Source organism: Psittacula echo (assembly GCF_963264785.1).
Source record: "Psittacula echo genome assembly, chromosome: Z".
Taxonomy (NCBI): domain Eukaryota; kingdom Metazoa; phylum Chordata; class Aves; order Psittaciformes; family Psittacidae; genus Psittacula; species Psittacula echo.
Genome location: NC_137742.1, coordinates 84788904 through 84816372, shown reverse-complemented (window position 1 = coordinate 84816372; position 27469 = coordinate 84788904). Strand labels below are relative to the sequence as shown.

At 54.9% G+C, this 27469-nt stretch overlaps 3 protein-coding genes across 4 annotated transcripts; all 3 read left to right on the top strand.

The window, feature by feature from the left end:
- Positions 1 to 770: 770 nt before the first annotated feature.
- CALB2 (calbindin 2) lies at positions 771 to 6452 on the top strand (the record flags this gene model as incomplete). Its single annotated transcript, XM_080638056.1, has 11 exons — positions 771 to 861; positions 3111 to 3187; positions 3381 to 3470; positions 3597 to 3677; positions 4485 to 4541; positions 4646 to 4723; positions 4864 to 4919; positions 5397 to 5436; positions 5564 to 5617; positions 5835 to 5906; positions 6336 to 6452. 11 exons carry the CDS (start codon positions 771 to 773, stop codon positions 6450 to 6452), a joined length of 813 nt encoding a protein of 270 aa, XP_080494182.1.
- A 1726-nt stretch (positions 6453 to 8178) lies between these two features.
- Positions 8179 to 20713, top strand: GOT2 (glutamic-oxaloacetic transaminase 2). 2 transcript variants are annotated; one of them, XM_080638164.1, is made up of 10 exons: positions 8179 to 8300; positions 13313 to 13469; positions 14662 to 14790; positions 15152 to 15211; positions 15325 to 15486; positions 15701 to 15805; positions 16687 to 16837; positions 17086 to 17251; positions 18190 to 18340; positions 18946 to 20713. In XM_080638164.1, exons 1-10 carry the CDS (start codon positions 8233 to 8235, stop codon positions 19066 to 19068), a joined length of 1272 nt encoding a protein of 423 aa, XP_080494290.1. In that variant the 5' UTR covers positions 8179 to 8232; the 3' UTR covers positions 19069 to 20713. The 2 variants fall into 2 exon arrangements, with proteins under 2 accessions (XP_080494290.1, XP_080494291.1); XM_080638165.1 differs by lacking the exon at positions 8179 to 8300 and adding an exon at positions 9724 to 9765.
- Positions 20714 to 22190: 1477 nt separating this feature from the next.
- SLC38A7 (solute carrier family 38 member 7) lies at positions 22191 to 26634 on the top strand (the record flags this gene model as incomplete). Its single annotated transcript, XM_080638456.1, has 10 exons — positions 22191 to 22457; positions 22654 to 22852; positions 22943 to 23087; positions 23793 to 23891; positions 24971 to 25028; positions 25142 to 25256; positions 25705 to 25852; positions 25937 to 26136; positions 26387 to 26441; positions 26532 to 26634. 10 exons carry the CDS (start codon positions 22191 to 22193, stop codon positions 26632 to 26634), a joined length of 1389 nt encoding a protein of 462 aa, XP_080494582.1.
- Positions 26635 to 27469: the final 835 nt, after the last annotated feature.

Below are 27469 nucleotides of genomic sequence, written 5' to 3'. Positions count from 1 at the left end.
AGGGCTGGGTGGCTTAGGCAGGGATGCAGGGACTTGGGGAGGGATGGAGTGACAGGCAACCAGGAGGAGGCAGCAGAGCAGGGGGACAAGGCAGGGCTAGGTGTCAGTAGAGGGGTAGGTGACATCGGGCAGAGCAGGTGACATAGGACAGGGGTAGGTGAGAAGGCAGGGCAGAGAGAAGGCTGCTCCCACGGTGAGCGCTGCTGTGCCGGTGTCCCGATGCCAGCCCCCGTGGCGGTGCTGTTGTCCCACTGTCCCGGTGTTTATCGTTCCCTCGCGCCGCGGTGCTGCTGTTTGGTGTCCGGGTGTTCCGGCTCCCCAGTGTCCTGTCCCGTCCCCCCTCACCGTCCCGGTGTCCTTGTCTCGGTCCCCCTTCCCTCCCCTCTGTCCTGGTGTCCGGGTATTCCTGTGTCCCGCTGTCCCTGTAAGTCCCGGTACGTCACGATTCCTCTCCCCACTGTCTCTCTGTTCCGGTGTGCCGGTCCCCCCGCGCTGTCCCGCTGTCTGTGACCCGGTCCTGTGCCGCTGTCTCGGTGTGTCCCGCTGTGTTCCGGTCCCCTCTCCCTTCCCTTTCTGTTCCGGTGCCCCTCTGTCCCGGAGTGTCCCGATGTGTCCCCTCCCATCCCCCTCTCCCGCTCCCCCACCCCGTCCCCCTGCCAATCCGCTGTCCCAAGTCAGCGTGCCCCCTGGCGGCGGCGGGCGGCGGCGGCGGGTATAAAAGGCGGCGGCGGACAGGGCTGGTGGCGGCAGCGGCGCGGCGACAGCGGGAGATGGCCGGCCCGCAGCAGGCCCCGCACCTCCACCTGGCCGAGCTCACCGCGTCCCAGTTCCTCGACGTCTGGCGACACTTCGACGCAGACGGTTAGTCCCGGGGCGTGGGGGACCCGCCGTTACCCGCCCCGGCATGGAGAGCACCGGGCCGAGCATCCCCCTTAGAGCGGGCGCGGGGGGACACGATGTAGAGTCCCAGGATACCCGGTCGTGGGGAGTTCAGAGAAGCAGAGCCCGCGGAGCCTCTGGGAGCAGCCACGTCAGGGGGAGCTCCGGGATCGTGGAGGCTACCGGCATCCCCCGGGAACGCCCCGTCGGGAAGAGATGGAGCGATCCGGCACCGGGCCCTGCGAGAGTCCCCCGCACATGGGCCCTTGAGCCCGGGGGTGCCACGGGTCCGTCGCACATTCCCCAAGAGCCGGGGTTCGCTCGGGGTTGGTGTCACCTCTGCGTGCTGGTCGGGGGGTGCTGCGCTTCCCGGGGTGCCCCCGCTGCCTCCGCGGAGCCCTGTGCTTGGCACCTGAGGTGCCTGGAGGTGGGAGGGGAGGGAATGACAGCGTGGCTACCATCGTGGTCCCGGCCCCCGCCCCTGCGCTGAAGGATGGGAGTGACAGAGAGTCTGGGTGAGGAACGGCCACCCCATGGCTGGAGCGCTCCGTTCCCCTCACCCAGCCCCACAAAACCTCTCCCGGGGGATGCTGTGGCAGCGGCCATGTCCCCAGCGGGGATGTCACCTCTCCATGGAGTCGCAGCTGGGCATGCCACCTCTCGGTTCCCATTGCTGCCATCCCCCAAAAGAGGGGGAGAGGGGCAGAAATGCCAAAAGCAGCATCATTTTGGTGGGAAATAAGTTTATTCCAGTGCTCTGGTGCCATGAAGGAGGCTTATCCTGCTGGGATGAGCAGCCCAGGGGAATCTCCTTCCCCATGTGCCTATCCCTGGGGAGGGTTTGGGGACCAAAATCCTCCTGGGAACTGCGTCACGCAGCACCCCTGGCTGTGCTGCTGGAGCCAGAGCTCATCCTGTGCTCGATGCACTCCCAGCCACTCCGTCGGGGTCCCTCCTACAGCCTCGGGGACATGGGCACTGCTGTCCCTGTCACTGCTGGAGCTGGCATTGCAGCAGCTTAGGGCTTGAGAACGGTGGGATGGTGACAGCCAGTGGGAATAGGCAGCTTCCGGGGTAGGTGTCCTTCTGCCTTCCTGCAGCATGTCCCTTGGAGGTGCTCTGTCATCTCCATAACACAGAGGCAGGCATGGACCCAGCTTGGCCTGTGTCCCAGGGCAGGGCGGGTGCCCAGGTGAGAAGGGACTCGGGCACTGCAGGAGATGGTGGTCTTGGTGAGGATGATGCTCTGCAACACCGGGTGGGCGCTGCAGCAGCCCAATCTGCTTTCCTCTGCCAATGGGAAGGGGGTGATAGAGGGACCCGGTGTTCATCCCGCTGCTGATGAGGCTCTCTCACTCAAACACTTCCCTGTACTTAAGCTCTGATAGGGCTTTCACTTGCTTCCCTTAAGGCTCCAGAAGTGTCCCCCTGGGTGCCTTTGATGGCAGGGAGGCTCCACAGTGCAGCTGCATGGACCAGACGTAGCTCTCCAGAGAGGATTTTCCGTGCACCCTGCCACTCCACAGACATGGATCAGACCTGTCCAAACTGCTGCTTGGAGGAACTCCAGCTGCCTGCCGTGGCTTTTCTTGGTGTTATCCCTCTTCCCAGTACTGAATTAAAAGGAGCTTGTGACTCTCCCCTACCTGCAGAAGCAAAGCCCGTGGGAAGGGCAAGGGAAAGCCAAGCCCCACTGCAGCTCACACCAGCACCCAGCATAGCCTGAGCCCCTCATCCTGTCCTGGGAGGGATGTTGCTTATCCATCGGGATGCAGTTACCAAGAGGAAGGTGCCTTGGGACTTCCCCAGGCGCTTCCAGATGGGATGTGGATGGGTTGGTCCCAGATGCTGCATTGCAGAGGGGAGAAGATGGTGCTGGGGAGCCTGAGGGTGTTGATGCTCAAGGTGGATGAAGAGATTTAGTTAAACCACATGGTTAAAGCAGCAGATGCAGAAAACACACCAAACACCTGGATGGGGATGGGGACAGGGACAAAGTCCCCTGTGCCCTTCAACTGGGTGCAGGGAACACGTCAAGAGCTGTGTTCCCTCGAATGGGGCTCTCTGCAAATTCAGCCACCACCACGTTTCTACCACACTAGGCATCAGCTTCTTTGCTGCCACAATCACCGTGAAGCCGTGTCCCCTTGCAGAGGGGAAGAAGCGCTGCATTCCCCTGAAACATCCTTCTGACACCAGGGGGATCTTACTGTATTCTTTTCTTTCCCCAGGAAATGGCTACATTGAAGGCAAAGAACTGGAAAACTTCTTCCAGGAACTGGAAAGCGCAAGGAAAGGGGCGGGTGTGGTAAGGGCCTCTCCTGGTTTTCCTTTCTTCCTCCCCTGTTCCCTCTTTCCTGAAGGTTCAGGCTCCCATGAGTCCCATCTCCTCTGGGCATGGCACCTAGGAGCGGGACCGCAGCACCTCCAGGAGGAAACAGGGGTAAACGCCAGCATGGGGAGGGGGGATAAATGCTCCCATCTCCGCTCCTTGCTGTCAGGACTCAAAGAACGACAACTTGGGTGACAAGATGAAAGAGTTCATGCACAAGTATGACAGAAATGCTGACGGCAAAATTGAGATGGCAGAGGTGAGGGGAGCTGGTACCATGAGCCATGGGGTGCTCGTGTCCCCTCCCTCCCTGATGCTTGTACGCCCCCGATGCTTGTATCCCCCCCACTGCTTGTGTCCCCTGTGATGCTCGTATTCCCTGCAGCTGGCCCAGATCCTGCCCACGGAGGAAAATTTCCTGCTGTGTTTCCGCCAACATGTGGGCTCCAGCTCAGAGTTCATGGAGGTGAGCAGGGCAGGCTGTGCCAGGGGTCCCTGTGGAATCCGATTCCCTGATGCAACTGGGAGCTGATGTTGCCCAAACCTCTCCCAGTGTACCCCAGAATCTTGGCTTTAAGTCAGCACTGGGAGGTGGTGCTGTTTAGGGAAGTGTGGTGAGTTTTCCATGTCCTCATCATCCCTGCAGCAGTCCTCAGGGCAGCTGGGACCTCATCCCAGTTTCCAAGAGAGGCGATTTGCAGGGATTTGCAGCTGTTTCTGTAAACTTCTAGTCCAGGGTGGTCAGTCCTTAGCACCCAAGGGATGTGCTGAAGCAGACAACACTGCTCTAGGCCACCCTAAAACCTCACTGTGCCCTTGCATGGGGTAATCCCATCTGCAGGGTGGGAGGGAAATTGCCCATGGTGACTGCAACATGGCTGGGGTTTGGAGTGGGATGTGCAGCATCCCAGGAGGGGAAAGCTTGTGCTTGGAAAATGAAACCAGGGTGTAGGTGATGGCTGAAAGAGGAGCACCCAATGGCATGGAGGGAGTTAAGTGGGTGCTATTGTTTAATTGAGGGCTGCAATTAAATATTAAAGACTGGTCTTGCATGCTGGGGTGAGGATAATAGTGCTTGAACTCTTGGCATGGCTGTGGACAAAAGTATCCAGCTCCAAGGTGGCACTGGTGAGATCACCACCAGCCAAGAGCTGACTTCAGCTCTGCCAGGGTGGTGGGAGAAGCTCCAAGTGGGGCTTAGGGGGGTTCGCACATGTTGGTGGGGAGCATGGGACACAAGCCCACACCAACATTCGAGATGGTTCCTTCACAGGCTTGGCGCAGGTATGACACAGACCGCAGTGGCTACATCGAAGCCAATGAGCTCAAGGTTGGCTACGGGCAGGAGGTGGGCTGAGCTGGGTCCCTTGTGGTGGGATATCACCGCTGGGACCGCCGGGGATAGGAACAGCCAGCACAGCCCTTTCCCTTCAGGGTTTCCTGTCAGACCTGCTGAAAAAGGCAAATCGGCCCTACGACGAGCCCAAGCTGCAGGAGTACACACAGACCATTGTAAGTGGGACCTCATCCTGAGGGACCACGGTTCTCCTGACGCAGGGCAGGTGTCCCCCAGGGGTCTCGGCACCACACAGTGTGTGGGATGAAGGGGAGGAGGAGGCGATGGTGATCAAGTGCTGCTTGTGTCCCTGCAGCTGCGGATGTTCGACATGAACAGTGATGGGAAGCTGGGCCTCTCAGAGATGTCACGGTAAGGTCATGGGTGATGAAAAGGAAGTGGTGGGGAAGAAAAGACACCCTGAAACACTCACAGTGGAGCTCCAGCTTCAAGGAGAACAGTTTTCCTCTTTAATTCGCTCATGTTTTGAAGTGAAGAGATATAGAACACTAGAACAGTTTGGGTTGGAAGGGACTTTCAAAGCTCATCTAGTCCAACCTCCTGCAGGGAGCAGGGACAAGTTCAGCAACTAGACCAGGTTGCCCAGAGCCACATCCAGCCTGGCCTGGGATGTATCCAGGGATGAGGCATCCACCACCACCTCTCTGGGCAACCTGTGCCGGTGTTTTACTACCCCCAATGTACAAAATTTCTTCCTCACATCCAGCCAGAATCTCCCTCTTTTAATTTAAAACCATCATCCCTCATCCTATCCAAGACTCATTTGGGTTTAAAGAGTGTCTTTTCCTGGCTGCTTCCTGCTCATCCCTGGCCCCTCTTGTCTTTCAGACTTCTGCCTGTGCAAGAAAACTTCCTTCTGAAGTTTCAGGTAAAATAAAACTAATACAAACATAATATTAATGATATTAATAATAATAATAAGAAGAAATTAAATCCTGTTCCCTGCTTGCACCTCATCCCTCCTTCATGCCCTGGTGTCCCATGCTGCTTCCCAGGGGGTGAAGCTGTCCTCGGAGGAGTTCAATGCCATCTTTGCTTTCTATGACAAGGTAGGGAGGTGGATCCCAGGAAAGTGCCCTAAAAAAATACAACTTGGGAGAAAAAACCCAACCCAAACCCATGTGTTTTCAGTTGAGTCAATTTCCTGCTTTGATGTGGGGTGTGAGTGCTGGTTCATGGTCTGGGGGTGCCCCCTGCACCCATGCCCAGAGTGGTGAGGCTTGCTTGTGTCCTTCTCCCTCCTGATGTTCCTCCTTCCTTATCCAGGATGGAAGCGGCTTCATTGATGAGAACGAGCTGGATGCACTTTTGAAAGACCTGTACGAGAAGAATAAGAAAGTAAGTGGAGGACAGAGCCCAAGTGCCCCCCAGGCTCCCCAGTGCATCCTCTTCTTCCAGAAGCATCTGGGGAGGTTTAGACTGGATATTAGGGACAATTTCTCCCCCAGAGGGTGCTCAGGCATTGGAACAGGCTGCCCAGGGCACTGGTGGAGTCACCATCCCTGGAGGCATTCATAAACCGTGTAGACAAGGCCGTTAGTGATGTGGTTCAGTGGTGGCCTTGGCAGTGCTGGGGAACAGTTGGACGTGGTGATCTTAAAGGTCTTTTCCAACCTGGCTGATTTTATGGTTTTATTATCTCCCACCCGCTGTGTCCACACTCCCCAATGACCAGGAGAGATGCTTGGTGGCCACAAGCTGGGGGTGCTCCCCAGGGAGAAACAGGGTCCTCAGCTCCCACCACCTCCCTCCTCTCCTCCTCTGCAGGAGATGAGCATCCAGCAGCTCACCAGCTACAGGAAGAGCATCATGAACCTATCCGAAGCGGGAAAGCTCTACCGCAAGGAGCTGGAGGTTGTGCTTTGCAGCGAGCCCCCTGTGTAGGACCATGTAGGAGCATCCCACCCCATCCCACCCTACCCCATGTGCCTCCTCCTCCCCACAACCAAGCACAACAGGGGAACACCCATCACTGCAGCACTCCCTCAGCAGCTCTTGGGTGTGCTGTAGGTTGTTAAAGTCCTAATTCTGGGGGAGAAACTTAATTTCACCCCATTCTCCTAGTTGGCTTCATGAGCAATATTATTTTGGGGGATTGTTTTCATTGTTTTGGTCTTTTCTTGGTTTTCTCTGCTTGACTAAAGAGAGTTTACAAATAAAGTCAAGTACTGGTACAGCAAAGCCTTCTCCTGCTGCAGCAATGGGGCTGGGGGGAACAGGAGAGGTGGGTCCTGTACCCTGACCCTTACCTGGATGATGGGGGGGGAGAGTCCACAAGGGTTGTGGCCCCTCCCAGTATGGCCCAGTTAAGCCCTGTACAGCCCAGTATAGTGCAGTGCAGTCGTATATGGTGCATTGCAATCCTATATGGCCATGTATTACCCAGAACCCTATAACAGTGCAGGATAACCCAGTTCAGGTCTGTACAGCCCAGTATGGTGCAGTGCAGTCCTATATGGCCATGTATAACCCACTACAGCTCTGTACAGCCCACTATGGTCCAGTACAGCCCAGTGTGGTGCCGTACAGTCTGGTACAAGCACATATGGTGCAGTAAAACCCTATGCAGTCCAATATGGCTCAGTACAGTCCTGTACAGCCCAGTTTGGGTCAATAAAGCCCCATATTATGCAATGTAGTCCTATACAGTGAAGTGCAGCCCCATGGACCAATACACCTGCACAGCCCTGTATGGCCCCATATGGCCAGGTACAGCCCAGTGTGGCCCACTACAGCCATATGGCTTAGTACAGTCCCGTGCAGTCCAGTGCAATACAGTCCAGCCAGTACAGCCCTGTACCCTATAGAGACCTGCATCCCTCTGGTGCTGTACAGTCCTATACAGGTGAGCACAGCCCACTACAGTGCTGTACAGCCCAATACGGTGCAGTACAGACTTCCATATCCCACCCCACTGCAGCCCAGTACACCCCAGTGCAGCCCAATACAGCCCAGTACACTCCAGCACACCCCAGTACAGCTCCATACACCCCAGCGCATCCCAGTACAGCTCAGTGCAGCACAGTACAATCCAGTACACCCCAGAACAGCCCAACATCCACCAGTGCAGCCCAATATAGCCCAGCACAGCCCAGTACACCCCAGCACACCCCAGTACAATTCAGTACACCCCAGTACAGCCCAATACAGCACGGTACAGTCCAGTACACCCCAGAACAGCCCAATACACACCAGTGCAGCCCAACAGAGCCCAGCACAGCCCAGTACACAGCAGCACACCCCAGTACACAGGAGCACACAACAGTACACAGCAGCACTCCCCAGTGGAGCCCAGTACAGTACAGCCCAGCACAGCCCAGTACACAGCAGCACACCCCAGTACGCAGGAGCACACAACAGTACACAGCAGCACTCCCCAGTGGAGCCCAGTACAGTACAGCACAGCGCAGCCCAATACAGCCCAATACACTCCAGTACAGGTCAGTGTAGTTCAGCATAGCCCAATACAGCCCGATACACTCCAGTACAGCCCAGTATAGGCCATCGCAGCGCAGAACCGTGCGGCCTGGCTGCAGAGAGCCCTCCCGTCCGCCAGGGGACGCGTATCGCACCGCAGGACGCAGGGCGGTGCATGCGCTGGGCGGGGCGAGGGGCCGCAGCCGTCGTGTGAGGTGTCCCCTTGCCAGCCAGCCTGTTCGCCGCCATGGCTCTGCTGCACACCCGCCGGCTCCTTGCCACCCCGCGCCTCGCCGCCGCTGCCACTCGCGCCAGGTGAGGGCTGAGGGGCGGCCCAACCTCTGGAGCCATCCTGCGATGCCGGTGGAGGGGCTTTTCCGCTGCCGTATTTCGCGCTGTGAGGCGGCAACGTGAGGGGGGTAGAGGGCGGGTAGGGGGCTGAAGGGGCGGGAGACTTCTGTCCCGTCGCGAGCGGGAAGCGTGTCCCTCCGCGGAGCCTGTAAGCCCCGCGGTGGGGACCGAGGGTTGCCGGGGTGACGGCACAGGGATTGGCTGGGGAACGCGGCCTCCTCGCGATCTGATTGGCTGCGGCCGGGACCGGCGCTTACAGCCTGCCCTTGAGCCGCGGTGGAGGGCGCGTGGGCGCGGAGGGACTGTGCGCCGAGAAACAGGGCCCGAGGGCACCCTGTGCACTTAGAAACGGGGCCAGGGTGCTGCTTCGGGTATGCAGTAGGGTTGGGGCGCCCTGTGCCCCAAGAAACGGGAGCCGGGGGCATCCTGTGTACTGAGAAATGGGGCTGAGGGGTGTGCTGTGGGGCATGTAGGACCCCGTGCACTGCAAAATGGCGCTGGGGTGTTGCTACCTTGCATGCACCGTATAGTGGGAGCAAAGAGACCTTACACGCCGTGCAGTAGGGCTGGGGTACTGCTGCTAGAGACATGCCTTTAGGTGTGCAAAACCTGGTGTGAGCAGGATGGGAGTAAGGGTGTTCCTATGTCCAGCTCTGGGCTGCGCTGTGTCTGAAGTCAGGGAGGAATGGAGAGGAGGATGTAGGGTGCAGCTGGAGCCCTGAGGAGAGCCCAAAACAGCTCCACACAGCACAGCTGACCCCAAACCCACAGGGCACTGGCTGGGAACACCACTGTGACCAGTGTGGAGAAATCTGGGCAAGAGCCTTGCTGCAGCTCTGCAGAACCCTTTGACTCCCCAGAAACTCTTAATGAACAACTCCCAGCCCTTGTCAAAGCAGGAAAGTGGTGGGTTATTTCCCGTTCCAGAAAAGAAGGCTTTTAGCTATTGATTAACCCTGCTCTGTCAAGCACAGCCCCTCACTGCCTTGTGAGACAAATACTCCCAGTGCCTGCTTCTTCTGCAGCAGCCTCTTCCCCCTGGATATGGAAGAGCAGCTGTCCAGAACGTGGTTTTTGCCCCTTGAACTATAGCACGCCTGTGAGAGGTGTGCAAGATCACTGGCAATAGCTTTGCTTTTCTCAAGCTTGTTACACAGCAAAATATAAATTACCAAATTGAGGTCACTTAAAAGACATGCGAACCATCCATTTTGTACGTAAAGAACCTTTGTGCACAGCTTCTGTTCCCAAAGAGTGGCTCATTATCCCTGGACAGGGAATGCCAGGCAGTGATTAGCAGTTTCTGTGTGCTTATCTTCAGCAGCTTTGGTGCTCTGTGCTGGAAATAGTCTTTCTGAAATCAGGATGGAGGTGAAGAGGTACCAACCAAATGATTAAAGGCTTCCTTGACACACAGATGCTAATGAAGGTAATAACTCACCTGCTGCTCTGATGTATCACCAGACAGCTATTTTAAATGCTTTTCCTGGTGGGAAGGTTATCACAACTCACTGGGACAATGAATTTTTAGGCTTGAAAAGACCTTAGGAGCCAGCCGGCAGCCTGTTGGCTTTGTTCTTTTGTAAATATTTGCGTTAGCTGTGGTATCCAGGGAGTCGCCTTTGGCCCCTTTCTGCTCTGCTCTGGCTTGCAGAACTGCTGTAGGGGCTTTGGAGGAGGTTTGAAATCCAGTATCTTACCTGGGTGTACCGTAGGGAATGTGGACTGGCCTCTTCCCAATGGAAACCTTCACTGGGCTTCTGAACACTTGTGTAGTTGCTCTCTGGGTTTGGCTTGAGTCTGTAAGCATGCCCGTGGGTCTCTGCAGCTCAGGCCGTAAGTTCCACATACATTTTTGAAGGGTGATACTGGTTTTTGCAGTTCCTGGTACATTTTCCTGCCCTCTCTGTCCCATCTGTCACAATGTGCTTGCAGCTGAGCATTAAACTGGCTCAGAAGACAAGCCTGGCTGATGAGTACAGAGAGTACTTGAATACCAGCTGTCATCAGCATCTAAACTCTGACTTGGGCCACCTCTGTTCAGGTCCTGTATATGGAGGATGTGCATTCTTTGCCCTATACCTAGGGTCCCTCAGCTCAAACTTCCCTCTGGTTAGTTTAACCCCAGCTTAAACTTTCCTCTGGTTAGTTTTATGCACTGGAATACCTCCAGCCTGGGAGAGAAGATGTGCAGTTTATAACTTTGACCTTTATTTAAGACCAGTGCTCTTTTAATTGCTCAAACTAAAATATAACACAGTGGTAACATGGGGGTAGCAGTGTGTTTGGACTTGTGGCCTTGGATCCCTGGTAGAGCCCTTTTCCCAAACCCCTGTCTGGAAAGGTTTGCCTCTATGATCTTCTGGGTATCCTGATGTGTGTGGACATCTCAGTCTGGGCTTTCTTCCCCTGTTTCCTTGAAAGCTCACCTCCTTGGAAACAGCAGAGTCTTTCTTTAGCCTTCACCTGAAAACCTCCAGGCTGAGAAGGGGAAAATAAGTCCTCAACCTAACCCTTCGCTGCCTTAAGCTGATAGAAAGACCAGCTCAGAACAGAAGTACTTTACTCAGGAGTGCTACAGCTTAGGTAAATGCCCACAGGATCAGCAGTAGTTGTAGCAGTATATTAGAGCCCAGTGACCTGCATAAGTTTTTGCAGGATTGGGGTCTAAATACCCCAAACACTGTAAGCTGCTTGGTGACAAGCCCAGCAGAAAGAAGGGGCTGTCCCACCTCCAGAGCAGCAGCAGTTTGAAATGGATGGCCAGGCTCCTGCATGCCTCAATACCAAAATAATCCTAGACCAGGTAAACTGCAGTGGGATGTGCTCCTGTGCAGTGTATTTCTCTTTCCTCAGCTCTCTGTTTCCAGGAAGGTCTTGAGAGAGGTTTTCCAAACCTGCTGCCTGGACCTGCAGCAGCATTTTGCCCTATGCGCTGTTCAGGTTGGCTCCCCAGGCTGCTCCCTCCCCGCTAGCTGCAGCCCATCTTCCTTTCTGAGGAGTGTTGCTGGCATGACTGACTCATCCTGCTTTCTAAGTTGGTCCTGTACTTTACTGGAGAAGTCATTAAGACTTGTTAGTGGTCTAGAAATGCTAAGTACATCTTCCATTTTTAAACTACCCGTAATGGCTCAGCCTTGTATGTATTTGCTGCTCTTTTTGACTTTCAAGAGGAGAAATGGAGCCTTTTTTTTTTGAAATATTGTATTGATGGAAGAGCAGCTATGTCTAAAGAGAGCAAATGATGTTAGAAACTCCATGAGATGTGATCTACATACATGACAGTGCAAAGTATGTTTATGTAGTGGATAGTTAGCTCGAGCAAGTCCAGAGGAGGCCACAGAGATGCTGCAAGGGCTGGAGCAGCTCTGCTCTGGAGACAGGCTGAGAGAGCTGGGCTGGTTCAGCCTGGAGAACAGAAGGCTCCTTAAGGGGAGACCTTAGAGCAGCTCCAGTGCCTAAAGGGGCTACAAGGTTGCTGGAGAGGGGCTTTGGACAAGGGCCTGTAAGGACAGGACAAGGGGGAATGGCTTTAACCTGACAGAGGAGAGATTGAGATGAGATCTTAGGAAGAAGTTCTTCCTGGTGAGAGTGCTGAGAGCCTGGCACAGGTTGCCCAGAGAAGCTGTGGCTGCCCCATCCCTGGCAGTGTTCAAGGCCAGGTTGGACTAGGCTTGGAGCAACCTGGTCTACTGGAAGGTGTCTCTGCCCGTGGCAGGGGGTTGGAACTGGATGAGCTTTAAGGTCCTTTCCAACCCAAAACAATCTGGGATTCTGTGATCAAATCGGGTCTAAATAGACCCAAAATTGGGATAGATTATAGGGAGAAAATGATTTTGTGAGTTCTGCTGATCACATCACTGCTTCCTCAGCCTTCCTGGCTCTACTAACCCTGGTGGCTCCAGGCTGCCTGCCTTGCCTGGGGTAGGATCCGGTTTCAGGACTGCATTGCCAAGTTGAAAAGGTTGTTATCTTCAGGTGAGGTGGCCTCCTCCAGGCTTCAAAGCTTTGTGAAGCTGGTATGTGGAGCCATCTGAATTTTTCCTTCAGCAGTCAAGACTGAATCCTGCCCCAGAGGAGATAAACCCCGTCTAGCTGGGTGTTTTGTGCCCTGCTGGGCTCAGGCATCTGGGTAGGTCGGGATGCTCCCAGAATGTGGGGTTATTGTCTTTAGTAATCCTGCCTTCAGGAGGGGCCTGTCTGTCAGGCAGGTTTGCAGTGCTTCTCTTGCACTATCTACAAGGCTGCAAGGCCTGGAAATGGGACTTTGGCTGTGGCCAAAGAGAGAATAACAGGTTTCTTTTTATAGCATGGTCTCATCTGCCCTTGACATTAAGAGAGCCTCTCCATCTTCAGGATGTCCTGCCAACAGGACAGAGGCAGGTGGTTTGTAGAGCATCTGCTGGAAAGTGGGGCACAAAGCTTCTCCTTGGCAGCAAGGGAAGGGGCCTTCACATCGAGGTGTCACTTGTCACCCCAGGAAGAAAGTGTTCTCTGATTTCCATGAAAACAGCATTTGGCAGAGTTTGTAGGGCAGGGAAGGGAAATGTCTCCATTGGCTCAGCTGATGTTGCAGAAAGAGCAGATTAGTCTTCATGCACAAGAGCCCTTCCAGGAGTTTGGAAGCGGCCCTGTAGTGGTGCAAAGGCTTCTGTTTCCTGGGGCCTTCCTGATGTCAGCACATGAGACAAACGGAGCCGTGTCTACATGTTAATGACTTGCAGGGAGTCAGTTAATCTTCAGCCACAGTGAACTGAAGCTCTTTGCCCATTCTGCAACATAAAATGCAGTGCCAGCTCATGGAGCACAAAGGATTGGTTCTTTTTCACCTTGGACATTTCTCTTAGCAGTTCTTGTTCCTCTTCCAGGGGTTTAAAACCAAGATTTCCCTTGAGGTTTTCCCCGCTAGCCATGTTGATGCACATCCCTGGCCAGTTCTCAAGCCTGATTCTTAGCTTCTTTTTCTTTGCCTTCAGCACATGGTGGTCTCATGTGGAGATGGGTCCCCCTGACCCCATCCTGGGCGTGACAGAAGCTTTCAAGCGCGACACCAACTCCAAGAAGATGAACCTGGGAGTGGGGGCTTACCGGGATGACAATGGAAAGCCGTATGTGCTGAACTGTGTTCGCAAGGTGAGCCTGGTGCTGCTGTTGAGCAGGGCCACACCCAGGTGTTGGGCACCTAGGGGTGTCAGGGAGGGGGAAGGCTTCTTAGCAAGGGTTGACTGTTGGCCCTTAGAATAAGCTTTGTCTCTAACAGAGCAGGACAGTGTTCCTGGTTGTCTTCCTTAGCAGTCCTAATGCTTTTGAGATACAACAAAGCTGTTAAGTAGGAGGGGATAAAACAGGGAATGCATGGCCTGTTCCCTTCCAGGTAAACCTGTTTTGTTGCTGACTTCCATAAGTCCTCCAATCCAGCTGTCCTCTGAACTTCAGTGTTTCTTTAATAGGCTGGTGTTCCCTGGGCCAGCCCACATGGGAGGAAAGAGCTGACACTGTCCCCTCTGTGGATTAGTCTTAGAAATTCTGCTGAGTCATTGTTACCGGTTTCTCCATAAGCCAGGCTAAAACTCCAGCCCAGGGAGCTGCATGTGGACACTGCCCTTGAGGGGATTACGGAGCCTTTCAGGGCTGCCAGCGAGGAAGGGAGGATGTGTTGCTGATGTTTCTCATCACTGTCAGGTTTAAAGCCATCCCTTGCCCTTGCTCTCCCCATGTCAGCACATACTGCAGCTGGGTCACAACTAGGGAACCTGGGTCGTGACACAGGAGCAGTTTTCTGGTGGTATGTGAATGTTGCCAGTGCCTGTTCCACTGCTCTGGGAGCATAAATAGGGTTCCCAAAGTGCTCCAGATATCTCTATTGCTCTGTTTTTCCTGAGCATTGCTCCTTGTTGCTATTCTTGCCTCCACTCTCTGATCTTTGTTAGGTAGGGACTGTTTTCTGAACAGTCTGATGTCATCTTCCTGCAGGACAATTCCTGCTTGGGCAAAGAAACACGTGTCCTTGTGTAGCAGCGTTGACTTGTGACGGGCTTGAAGTGATGCTTTCTTCTGGTGTTGGGTTTCTGGGCTCTGCTATACTGACAGTGGTACCCAGTGATGGCTCTGAAAGCCACTGGGCACTGTGCCCCATGGTAAAAGGGTTTAATCTGAAATGCTTACTGCTGCCATGTGCTTGGAACCAGCCCTGATCTCTGGAGGAAAGGTCCTGTAAAACAACTTTAGCACCTTTTGAGCTAGCAGATACGAAGTGACCTTGAGTTGTCCACCATCCTCCCCACAGTGATGCCTTCCTTGCTGACTTGTGTGTCCTCTTTCCCAGGCGGAGGCCATGATAGCATCCAAGAAGATGGACAAGGAGTACTTGCCCATTGTGGGGCTAGCAGATTTCACCCGGGCATCCGCAGAACTGGCTCTGGGTGAAAACAGTGAGGTTCTCAAGAGTGGCCGGGTAAGGAGCAGGATGGGAAGCAGGGGTGGGCAGTGCTGTCTGATGTATGGTTGGTTAGGTGGGTGCTCAGCAAATATGCAAGAACTGGCATGGTACTTATGCCTCTGAGTTGCAGGCTGGCTAGGCCTGAATAAGTAAGTGCTTCCTCTGAAAGCTGAAGTGGGAAACAGCCCTTTCCAAGGAGGGAATTTGACCTTGTCCCAGTTCCCTGCCTTGCAGCTTTAGTTGCTGACCCCTCTGGTCCCCTCCAGCCCCATGCCCCTGTTCTGGTGTGCTTCTGCCAATGCTGATGTAATGACTGGACTTTCCCTGTATCATACCATGGCTGCTCACACTTGGGTACTTGTTTATTCCTTTGCAGTATGTCACTGTGCAAGGTATTTCTGGGACTGGATCTCTGCGAATTGGAGCCAACTTTTTGGTGAGTCCCTGGCTGGTGCAGAAGAGAAAGGACCAGAGCTGAATCTTTGGGGTTTTCTAACAATTTGAATCTGTTCAACATGTTTGAACACTTTATGTCTTTGTCTTGATCAGCAACGGTTCTTCAAGTCAAGCCGTGATGTGTATCTACCTAAACCGTCCTGGGGCAATCACACACCTATTTTCCGTGATGCTGGCCTGCAACTGCAGGCTTACCGCTACTACGACCCCAAGACATGCAGCCTTGACTTCTCTGGAGCCATGGATGACATGTCTGTGAGTTGCCTTTCATGCCTGGAAGCAGGGACGAGATGTGAGAAGATGGGTGATCTTCTTGCTTTAGCCTTAGTATGATGTGTGAAGGCCCCAGATCAAGGCTAGAAGCCCTGCAGAACTCATATAGGCTGTCTGGGGCAAGAGTCTCATCTCAGCTGCTGAGGAGAGTGCTCAGATGTCATTAATAATTCATGCTTTCTAACATCTTCCTTAGAAAATTCCAGAGAAAAGCATCATCCTCTTGCATGCTTGTGCTCACAACCCCACTGGGGTGGATCCCCGGCAGGAGCAATGGAAGGAGGTGGCGGCTCTGGTGAAGGTGAGCAGTACAGCGTCCCATGGGTACTGTGATGTTCCTGGGAACACCATCTCTGGGTCATTGATGTCCTAAAGCTTATTCCCTTCACTGAAGCCAGGATGGGTGTCCTGTTCCTGTACTGAAGACAGGGGCCACACAAATGCACCCATATAGTTTCTAGCTGACCATCAGATTTTCTGCTGGCACCTTCCCAGGTAGGGAGACCTGAAAGGGAAGCAGCAGGGTTGAAGGAGTGAGCTGTGATAGCTGGAGGGGTGCTCACAGTGCTGATGTATTATAACTGCTGCAAGATCTTTCACATGCCTGGTACCCTCTCACAAGCTTCAGCTGAAAACAGATGAGGCAGGTTCTATCTTCGTCATTCTCCTCCTCCTCCCTGCTGCTTCCCCAAGCTGTAGCCAGAGAAATTTGGCTTGGGGATGCCTGCCTTAGTCACAGCCTGAGCACTGGTCAATATCAGTGGCCTCCGTGGCCTACAGATGGCTGCAGGTCTCCTGACAGAGGGACAGTGTGGCTGGGTTATCTGCCTGGAGGCAATGGAAGGGCTGGCACCTGCCTAGAGAGTTCCCAACTGGTTTTCATGGAAACTGATAATACAGGAGACACAGAAATGGAATAACTTATTACTACTGAATCTGATTCTGTCTACTGGGCCAGACTACACATCCCATAAATGCACTAGGAGGGTCTTTACCTGCTGTTTTGGTGCATGATGGGTAGATGTGGATTTTGGGCTGCCTTCCCTGTGACAAAGGGGAATGGCTCTACTTCTGGAGTTGCAGTGAGCAGGCTGATGGCTGCATGGCTCTTCTCAGCCTGCTGCCCTGCTCCCTGGAGGGGTATCCAGCTCCTCTGATGCTCTCTCCCCTCTCTGCTGGCAGAAACGAAACCTTCTTGTGTACTTTGACATGGCCTACCAAGGCTTTGCCAGTGGGGACATCAACCGGGATGCCTGGGCTGTGCGGTACTTCATCGACCAGGGCATCAACGTCCTCATATCACAGTCCTATGCCAAGAACATGGGGCTGTATGGTAAGTAGGGCAGTTGGCATGGAGATGGCTTCACGTAGGCTGCCTCTGGGGTTTAGCAGCCACTCTGTTTCTGCTGCCCATGTTTATCCTGCAGTTGTGATCATGACACAGGAGATCACCTGCTGGGAGCTGGTGGAGGCCCTGCTGGAGAACAGGGCTCTGCTAAAGCTGTGTGGCACTTGGATAAGTCCTACCCCAGCCCTGAGTATCCAAGGGCTGAAGGCTGGGACCTGATCACCTTCTTTCAGGAGAGCGTGTGGGTGCCTTCACGATGATCTGCAGCAATGCAGAGGAAGCCAAGAGGGTTGAGTCACAGCTGAAGATCCTCATTCGTCCCATGTACTCCAATCCACCCCTGAATGGAGCCCGCATTGCCTCCATCATTCTCAACACCCCTGACATACGGAAGGAGTGGTAAGAGGGAGTCTCTAATGCTCACAGCAGCAAGATGTGAGGTCTTTGTGGCAGCCCTGTGCTATGCTTACTCCCTGCTGCTGTCCTGGGCAGCTCTAAGCTTCAGGAGTGCAATCAGAACCAGGGGTACAGTCAGAACCATGTGCTGCACCTTTCCTCTGGAGACACTCCTGCTCATGTCTTGGCATCAGCTGGGATTGGTCCTGCCTGACACAAACAGGTTTTCCTTGTGTTGCCAAGACAGAAAAAACTAAAAGAGGGGATAAAGCTCCCTTAGGATTGAGAGCTGCAGAAGCTGCCTATCCAGGCAGTGAAAAGGACTGAGGTGTTGAGGGAAGTGGAAGCATAAGCCCCCTGGGAACAAGACCCGGGAATGTAACCTTGATGCTCTACGCCTGCTTCCTGGCATCATTCCGTTGGTGTCAGTCCCTGTGGGCAGCTGGCCTGGCAGAACAAAGGCTGGCAGTGTGCTGTGGCCTCGCAAGTAGCAGGGTTCCTTTGGCAGGCTTGATGCTTGTGCCTGATCCAAGGATAAGCAGAAACATCTCCTAGCTGTGCTGCCTTGGAGCAGGGAATGTCTGCTTGCCCTGGAGGTATCCCTGCACTCTTTGTCTGCAGGTGTTATTTTATCTGGGTTTGGGCAGTGCTGCTATCAGGCCTCCTGCTGACCCATAGCTTTCAAAAGTGAGAGATGCCTACACTTCAGTGTCCAACAGCTATGGAGTAAATAAATAAATAGCAGTCATCTTCAGGTAGCAGGAGAAGGAAGCAGCTCTCCAGCTGGAGCTGCAGGCTCACACTCCCTGGTCTTGGCTAATCTGCAACCCTGAATGAGGTCTCTCCAGGTGAAGAGAGCTGATTCCCTGTAGTTGGGAATTGGGGAGCAGTGTGGGTGCATCCCAGCCCTGCTCTGAGCTGTTCGTGGGTTGGCTTCTCAGGCTCATGGAGGTGAAGGGCATGGCTGACCGAATCATCAGCATGCGGACTCAGCTGGTGTCCAACCTCAAGAAAGAGGGATCCTCCCACAACTGGCAGCATATCACTGACCAGATCGGCATGTTCTGCTTCACGGGGCTGAAGCCTGAGCAGGTAAACATAGTTCCTGTGGACTCAAGGTGTCGTTTGCAGTCCTTGTCAGTAAGATCTTGACTACAGATGCCAGATTGAGCCCTGGTAAGCAGTTCTTCCTCCAGGAGGAACATACTCCAACCCCTTGGCACTTACTTGTCAAAGGAAGCAGTCACTTGATGCCACTCTGAGGTGAGCTTAAAGTCAGCTCAAGCAAGGTGACTGTCCTGACTGGATATCTGCAGCATTCATGTGTTGCCCAAGAGTTGAGCAGCATCTCTCCTGGTTTACAGGGCTTGATGCTGGCACCCCATTAGAGTCATAGAATCACAGAATGGTTTGAGTTGGAAGGGACTTTCAAAGTTCATCTAGTCCAGCCCCCCTGCAATGAGCAGGGACATCTTCAACTAGATGAGGTTGCCCAGAACCACATCCAGCCTGGCCTTGAATGTTTCAGGGATTGTGCATTCCACCACCTCTCCGGGCAACTATAGCAGCTCCAGGCAGGTGGATGCCGTGTCTGCTGGCACCCAGGCTGAGCTCAGTTCTGGCAAGCTTTGTGAGTTTGCCCTCTGTTGACACTCTGGAGGTTGGCCTGTGGTTTGACTTGTGCTCTTTCACCCCAGGTGGAGCGGCTGATCAAGGAGTTCTCCATCTATATGACAAAAGATGGGCGAATCTCTGTGGCAGGAGTTACGTCGGGCAACGTAGGGTACCTGGCTCATGCCATCCATCAAGTCACAAAGTAAAGACAGAGGTGTGCCCTGGAGCTGGTGGCTTTCCCTTCCCCACCAGTCGAAGATGGGGAGGGAAAGCAGAATACTTCCAAGCACAGCACTCGACGCCGCTGCTGAATGTATCTTGTAGATAAGTTGTTGTAGAAGCCTAGTCAAAACCACCCTGCAGTGTGGAGCAGGGATGTCGTTGCTGGCTCCCACTTGTCACAGCCATTCTCCTCTGCTGTCCATCACCTCCAGCACCCTCACAAGCTGGAGGAAGCTGCAGCTTCACACTGCCATCCTACCAGCAGAGGCACAAGAGGCTCCCTCATGCTCAGTTCTCCAGGAGAAGGCTTTGTGAGGCAGCAGGAAGGGGATATGGGAGGCTGAGTGGAAGGGCTGTTCAGACCCGCTTCTCTGACCTCCTCACAGTCCCTGCTGCCCGCAGGCTTCATGCTCCTTCATCCCCCTTCATCCTCCTCACCCAGGGCTGGGCAGCACCAAAGCTCTGAGGACTGCTCATTATCAAAATCCGCTCAGTCGCTACTTTGCTCTTTCCATCTGGGAATCAGGTGTAACTCACAGGGGTATTGGTGTGTGGGGCAGAGCAGCATCCCTCCTCTAAACCTGCCCAGTTCTGACTTCAGTCATGTACCCTGAGGTGAAACACTTGCTCATCCTCTATTCCCAATAACAACCTTCTCTGAAAGCCACTGTCAGTCTCTGCCTCTCCCATTCCCATCCCAACCCCAGCAGCCCTCCCTGCAGAGCAGAGGCCTTTGGTGGGCCTCATAGCCATGAACCAAGGGGTCCACCTTCATGGTGAGGTGTCCCTCTTCTCTGCTTGGATCGATCAAACTGCTGGTGACACTAAAATGGGAGGGAAAGATCCTGAGTGAGGTCTGAGAGCTGACGACTTGAAAACCATGCTGTCCTAAGCTGAGTGTCCCTCAGGCCTGGTGCCTGGACTCTTTATGATTTTTAATCCAAATAAACTGGTGCATGGCTGTATTGAGCTGGGGACTTCATCCTGTCATCGCACAGTGGGATCCTGTCCCTGCCACACATCAGATGTTCCCTCTCGGTGACATGCCGGTGCAGAGGATCTGGTCTGGCCAATGAAACACTCATCTCCTGAGGATCCCATGCAGAGGGAGCGCAGTTCCCATGCGTGCCCCAAGAGCATGGGGTGAGTGGGCTGTGAGTGCCCAGGGTGGGAATTGGTGTCAGAGCTGAAGTTGAAGTCTACAGGGTTGCATGTAGATGTTGTATGAGTTCCCAGAGGCTTTCAACGCTGCGCTTGGCCATGGAGCACGATGGAGTTTGTCATTCATCCCGAGGTTGAAATATGGGGGGATAAACCCTGAGTCTGTCTTAGATTTCTCCATCAACTGGCACCTTTCCCCTATGCACCAGGTCCTTGTGGCTGCCCCATCCCTGGCAGTGTTCAAGGCCAGGCTGGACAGGGCTTGCAGCAACCTGCCCTAGTGGAAGGTGTCCGTGCCCATGGCAGGGAGTTGGAACTGGGTGAGCTGTAAGGTCCCTTTCAACCGCAAGCATTCCTTAGAATGACAGCATGATTCAGCAGAGCAGTCCTCATTCCTGCCCAGAGCCGCCACGTTCTCCTCACAGCCGAGCCGAGATGAGCCGCTCCCACATCCCGAGGAGGGCCGGAGCCTCCTGTCTCCCTGATCGGTTTGACGACGGTTTAGTCAGCCCCGTGTCCTCTGCTTGCTCCGATTCGTGAAATAAACTGCTTTCCGTGCCGCTGCCGTGGCTGATGCTGATCATGTTGATGTTGTCCCCGGTGCTGCGGCCTCCCTGTGTTGTACCGAACCCTCACTCCTCGCTCATGCCCGGAGCAGCGCTGCTTCCCCCCGGCGTTGCTGCCGCTTTCCGGTGCGGGCGGAGCCGCAACTCCAATCCCCGGCGTGCCGCGGGCGGGGCGGGGTCGGCGCTGCGCCGACGCTGGGCTGGGAGTGGGGTCGAAGCGGAGCGGTCGGTAAGCAGGGCAGGGGTTGGGGGGGGAACCGGAGCGGGGGATGCGGGGAGCACAGCGACCCGCTGCGGCGTTCGCGGGGTGTCCCCCACCGGCGCTGGGACCTGTCACTCCCGGGCGGGGCCGACTGGAAGCTGCGGAGTCACCCTGGGAGCGGCGCCGGCTCTTAGGGTCGGGGTGTATCGGGCTCGTCGCCGACCCACCAGGCGGGGACCCTGCCGCACAAGCCTGCGGGATACACCCCCGCCTCCCCGAAGGCTTTGAAAAGGATTTCCGGCATCAGCATGGTGTTTGAGAAGCCTAGAGGCAAAAGGTGGGCTGGTCTGGAGGGGTCTTTGAAGATGTTGTCTAGAGAAAAAAGGAGATTTCCCTGGGCTGCGTTGATCCGTCCTGCGAGGCTGTGAGGATTGATCTCCTCCAGCTCGGAGGCATTTGGATGGGATCTGGGCTGCCCAACCCCGGAGGGCTGCCGTGCTGGAAACACCAGGTCGTCAGGTCCAAAAGCTCCCAAGACGCCTCATGCTGATGGCAGCATGGGGTGCGCTGAAAGCCGCCAGCCCTTTTCTTGGTGACACGGTGTTTATGCTGCAGGCCTGGTTTGTCCAGTTGAGCTCAACCTTGACCTTTATCCAGGAGCACGTGCACTGCGGCTCTTTCAGAGCTTGCAGGAATTGGGGTTGGAAATGGGGAAGTGAGAGCCGTGACGCTGAGTCTTGTGCCTGCAGGAAGGTGAGTCCTGCTGCAAGGCTGCAGCTCCCAGGCCCCACAGCCACAGCTCAGTCTCCCTGCCATCTGATGGCAGCGATCTCCTCACCCTGCATTCAGGGAATGAGAGGTGAGTTCTGCTGTATCTCTGCTGGTGTGAGGACACCTGTGTGCTGTGACACTGAGCTGAGACCCAGGGAACTCATTTCCACCGTGCACCTGATGCTCAGGTTGTCCCTTGTACTTTAACACTTACCATGTCCTTCTTTGCTTCTAGAAGTAGTGAAGTACGTCACGCAGCTGCTGTACCAGCCTGCCCATTCTCTGCCTTCCCCACCTGATGGAGCCAGCACTGGCACAGGACCCTCCTCAAGGCAGCCATCTGAGTCTGGTGCAGGAGCTCTAGTGGGACGTGGACAGTGGCGTGTGTGCCACCCTGGGAGAGACAATGGCTCAGGGCACTGGGAGCATCAACAGTGACTACAAGGATTGGGAGTGGAGCGCTGATGCTGGGGAACGGGCCAGGCTCCTGCAGAGCCCCAGCGTGGAGACGGTGCCAAAGACTGGAGAGAGCCAAGGGAATGGTCTGGGGGCCACGTCGGCTTTGGGAGCTGTCTTCATTGTGGTCAATGCTGCCCTTGGGGCTGGGCTGCTCAACTTCCCTGCTGCCTTCAGCATGGCTGGTGGTGTGGCAGCAGGCATCGCGCTGCAGATGGTGAGAGGTGGGGAAGGGACAATCCCCTGTCCCACCCTGAGAGGGGGCCTGGGGAAGGGCCTGGCTCCTGGGAAGAAGAGCTGTGGGGTGATGTGCATCAGAGATGCTCAGTGTGTCGGAGGTGGCTGCCTGGCATGGCTTTGGGACCTTGTCACACTGTTCCCTCAGTGTCCCCTCCTTGTCTTCCCCACTACAGTGCATGCTGATCTTCATCACTGGGGGCTTGATCATCCTGGCGTACTGCTCACAGGTCAGCAATGAGCGCACCTACCAGGAAGTGGTGTGGGCTGTCTGTGGGAAGGTGCCTGGCGTGCTGTGTGAGGTCGCCATCGCTGTCTACACCTTTGGCACCTGCATCGCTTTCCTCATCATCATCGGAGACCAGGAGGACAAGAGTAAGTGTGTCCCGTGGGGGAACAAATCCAGCCACTTGCTGTCCCTTCAGCTGGAAGGAGACAACCTGACCGCTCCAGTTGTCCCCACAGTCATTGCTGCTCTGGTGATGGAGCCCGAGGAAGCTGGGAGCAGCTGCTGGTACACAGACCGCAAGTTCACCATCAGCATCACAGCCTTCCTCCTCATTCTGCCGCTCTCCATCCCCAAGGAGATCGGTTTCCAAAAATATGCCAGGTGGGTGGGGAGAGCCCTCTGGGACTGGGGTCAGCCAGCATCCATCTAAGCACCGTCCCAGGGGATGGGGAGTGGAAATGCTGTGGTTCTGGTGCTGTATCTGCCTGCCACAAGCCCCTGAGGAGCTGGACATCTCCTTCACATTCCTGTGCCTCTGTTTCCCAATCTGGGAAGCACAGAAGCTGCTGAGCCCCTGTGTGGCCACACTGTTGTACTCTGGGCATTGTGTCTCTCCCTTCTGCTCGCTGGAGGATGCAGGGAGAGCTGCTTTCAGCTGCGTTGTATCCTTCCTTTGGAGGTGGCTATCCAGCAGAAAGCAGAGCCAGTAAGGGTCCCCAGGATGGGGATCTGCAGGTCAGCCCCACCAAGCATGTCAGTGTAACCTGGCTGCTGGAGCTGGACCAGGACTACCGAGGAGTATCACTTCTTTAACACTCATCTCTTTCTCCTGCCCAGAACCTAGCAAGCCCATCCCCTTGTTGGCAAGTCTTCTGCTCCCAGCCCAGCGGGATTGTATCAGCATCTGCTCTGGGGACAGGGGTGATGTTGTCTGGCATATTCCCCTGGGAAGGGAGAGCAGGGCTGGTGCTGATGGGATGGCTGGGGTGGTGGTGCAGGGAGGAAGGTGAGGCTGGAGATGCTGGGACAAGACTCTCCATGGAGCAGGGAGGGAGCATGCTGACTGCCTCCTGTCCCCTCTCACAGCTCTCTAAGTGTGATTGGCACCTGGTATGTCACGGCAGTCATTATCCTCAAGTACATCTGGCCCGACAAGGAGCTGGTGCCTGTGGAGATCCCCACCAGGTGAGCACAAGAAACACAGTGGTGATGGTGGCCATCACAGCACTGCAGAGCCAGGCAGGGGTGCAGGAGCGAGGGCTGCAGAGGCTGGTGACAAATCCTTCACAAGTCCAATCCCTGCAGCTGGGGACGCTGCACATTGCTGCCAGAATCTCCCAAGTGGCTGCCTCACTGGGTGCTTCAGAGGAGGTGATGGAGGAGGAAGAGTCCTCTTGGAGATCTCCAAAGCTCCATCACAGGTTTTGAGGAGCACGGATTGACTTTTAGCTCTGATACAGCTGGGTCCAGAGTTTTCTGTGCAGTGCTTGTGCCCAGCAACAATGGCTGTGCCTATTTTAGGATGATTTTGTTTATTCCCTTGGCCACCACAGCCCCTGTGGCTTGTCCCCTCCTTCCTGGTGTGGGGACATTTCTGGACCCAGTGCAGGCAGTGGGAATTTTAGGGCAGGCAAAGTTCAGACCAGTTCTTGGCACTGCCCAAATAGTTCCTTATTTATTTACTGATACTTTTATTTTTGTGAGTCCTCAGCTTTCGCTGGTTCTCTCAGTGAAAGGCCCTGGTCTGCAGGGTGTGCCAAGCTCAAGAAAACCTTGCTCTCTGCAAAGGTGCCGTCCTGGCAGTGGGGGACGCAGTAACAAGAGAGGACTGAGCCCATCACTGAGCACCCCCAGTGGAGAAAAGGCTCTGGGGGGATATTGCCACTCTCTACAATTACCTGAGAGGAGGATGGAGCAAGGAGGTGGCTGGTCTCTGCTCCCAGGGAACAAGAGGTAACAGCCTCAAGCTGCACCAGGGGAAATTTACACTGGATATTAGGGACAATTTCTTCCCCAAAGGGTGCTCAGGCATTGGAAGAGGCTGCCCAGGGCACTGGTGGAGTCACCGTCCCTGGAAGTGTTCACACACCGTGTAGATGGGGCCCTCGGTGACATGGTTCAGTGGCGGCCTTGGCAGTGCTGGGAATGGTTGGACTTGATCTTGAAGGTCTTTTCCAATCTGGCTGATTCTGTGATTCTATGATCCTGCCCTGGGGCAAGGCAGGGGGCTCTTGTCTGACTGATGAGTGTTTCTCTCTCACCAGCCCCTCCACTTGGACCGCTGTCTTCAATGCCATGCCCACCATCTGCTTTGGGTTCCAGGTAAGGCCACAAGCCTGGTGCTCCCCTTCCCACCCCGTGGCTGTCTGGGTGGCATGGCACCCCATGACTCCGGCTCAGCCCATGTCCCTGCTCTCTCTCCATGTCCCCGGCAGTGCCACGTGAGCAGCGTGCCCGTCTTTAACAGCATGAAGCAGCCAGAGGTAAAGACCTGGGGGGCCGTGGTGACACTGGCCATGGTGATCGCTCTCTTTGTCTACACAGGCACTGGTAAGTGAGGGAGTGCTCTGAGAGTGTGGCATGATCCTCAGAGGGGCTATGAGCTTCTGGAGGCAGGGAGATTGAGATGAGCTCTTAGGAAGAAGAGCTCTTCTTCCATGTGTGGGTGGCGAGGCGCTGGCACAAGCTCCCAGAGAAGCTGTGGCTGCCCCATCTCTGGCAGTGTTCAAGGCCAGGTTGTATGGGGCTTGGAGCAACCTGGTCTAGTGGAAGGTGTCCCTGCCCACCGCAGGGGTTGGAACTGAATGAGCTTTGAGGTCCCTCCCAATACAAAACATTCTATGATTCTATGACCCTTTGGTCAGCAGAGGGACAAAGCAGAAATGGAGGGGAGTCCACCTACAGTATGCCCTGTTCCAAATTCATCCAAGTCTTGTCCCTCAAACATACACGCAGGAGGCTTGTCCCCGTCCCCTGCTGACTGCTCCCTTCCCATCAGGTGTCTGTGGCTTCCTGACCTTTGGAGCTGGCGTGGAGCAGGATGTCTTGATGTCCTACCCCTCCAACGACATCCCTGTTGCCCTTGCCCGGGCCTTCATCATCCTCTGTGTGCTGACTTCCTATCCCATCCTGCACTTCTGTGGCCGGTGAGTGCTGGGAGAAGGAAAGTGGCTGGTGGAGGCAGGAGGGGCAGCATGGAGAACCCCCCTGCCATGGGTCTGTGCCCACAGGGCTGTCTTGGAGGGTCTCTGGCTCCGCTACACTGGGGTGACAGTGGAGGAGGACGTGGTTCGGGAGCGGAGGAGGCGCCTGCTTCAGACCATCAGCTGGTTCCTCCTGACACTCCTCCTGGCTCTCTTCATCCCTGACATCGGCAAAGTCATCTCTGTCATTGGGGGCTTGGCTGCCTGCTTCATTTTTGTCTTCCCAGGTAGGGCATCTGGGGTGCTATAGGGCCAGCAGAGGTCTCCTGGCCTTGTGTCTTGGGGAGGGAGGGAGCAGGATGGAGACACAGGAACCAGGAGGTCTTTAGAGAAAGACAAAACTGTGGTGTCAGGTCAGTTAGCAGCCCAAATATTTTGCCCAAAGTCTCTGCTCTGTAATGCGCAGTGTGGCTCTCTGGCTTGTAGGGTGTCTGCTCAGTCTTCAGCTGGGTCTGATTTGACTCCCCTGCCTTTCAGGGCTCTGCCTGATTCAAGCCAAGCTCTCTGAGATCCAAGAAACCAGGGCAATCAGGTAAACAAAATGTGCTTCTGCTCTCCCCTATTCCCTCTTGGATATTGGGGTGAAGGTCCCGTGTAAACAAGGCCTGTCCTGTGTCCACAGCTGGTGGGCCCAGGTAAGCTATGGGGTGTTCATGGTCACCCTTGGAGCCTTCATCTTTGGACAGACCACTGCCAAGGCTACCTTCGTGGATCTCACAGCCTGACTCCTCCTCCACGTTCAACCACACTGCTGCTGTTGAGGGGATGCAGATTTCCCCTAGGACCAAAGGGAAATTAGAAGAAAACAGGTTGTCATGTTGAGAATATCCAAGCGGAACGTTGTAATCTGGGGCTTGGCTGACAGAGCCCTGTGGTGGTTTGCATCTCGTCATCTTAACACACCAGGCTGTCAGACTCCTCCTCTCAGGCCTGACTCCCTGGTGAAGCCAGAGCATCAGTACAGGGAAACCTGTAGTCTAGATCAAGCCCTTTCTGCCCCTTCGGGGTAGATATCACTACCTTAGACATCACTAAGGGGTCATGGTTGGGGTTTGCCAAGGCATGCTGCTCTCCTCCGTGTACCCCCATGCTGGTGAGCCTCCTCTCCACAGCTTCAGCTCCTTCTCCCAGCACTGGAGGGAGACTTTGTGTCTTCATAAAAGGAGCTAGTAGCCATGTTTGTCAGACAGGGCACCACTCCCCTAGTCCTCCTGTGTGTCAGTGCTTGGTTTGAAGTCTACTTTCCTGTGGCCCACCTTGCCCGTCTCCTGCCCTTATTCTTACATCTCCCTCCTCCTGGGCTGCACTTTCTGTTACTAAGTGGGATGTTGCCTTCAGCCTGAACCTTTCTTGGAGGATCAGGACAATCCTGGACACACCAGTGCAATGTGCTCCTTGCCAGAGGTTGCTCACTTGCTGGAGAAGGTGCTGGTGCTGTATGGACCTACTAAAGATACTATGCAAGAGCAAAAGCTCTTCACCAGATTTCCAATCCTGTTCTTCCAGGAGGTGTCCAGGGAATGGAACTGGGCCATGTGTAGGTTTTAAGGGATGCTTTGG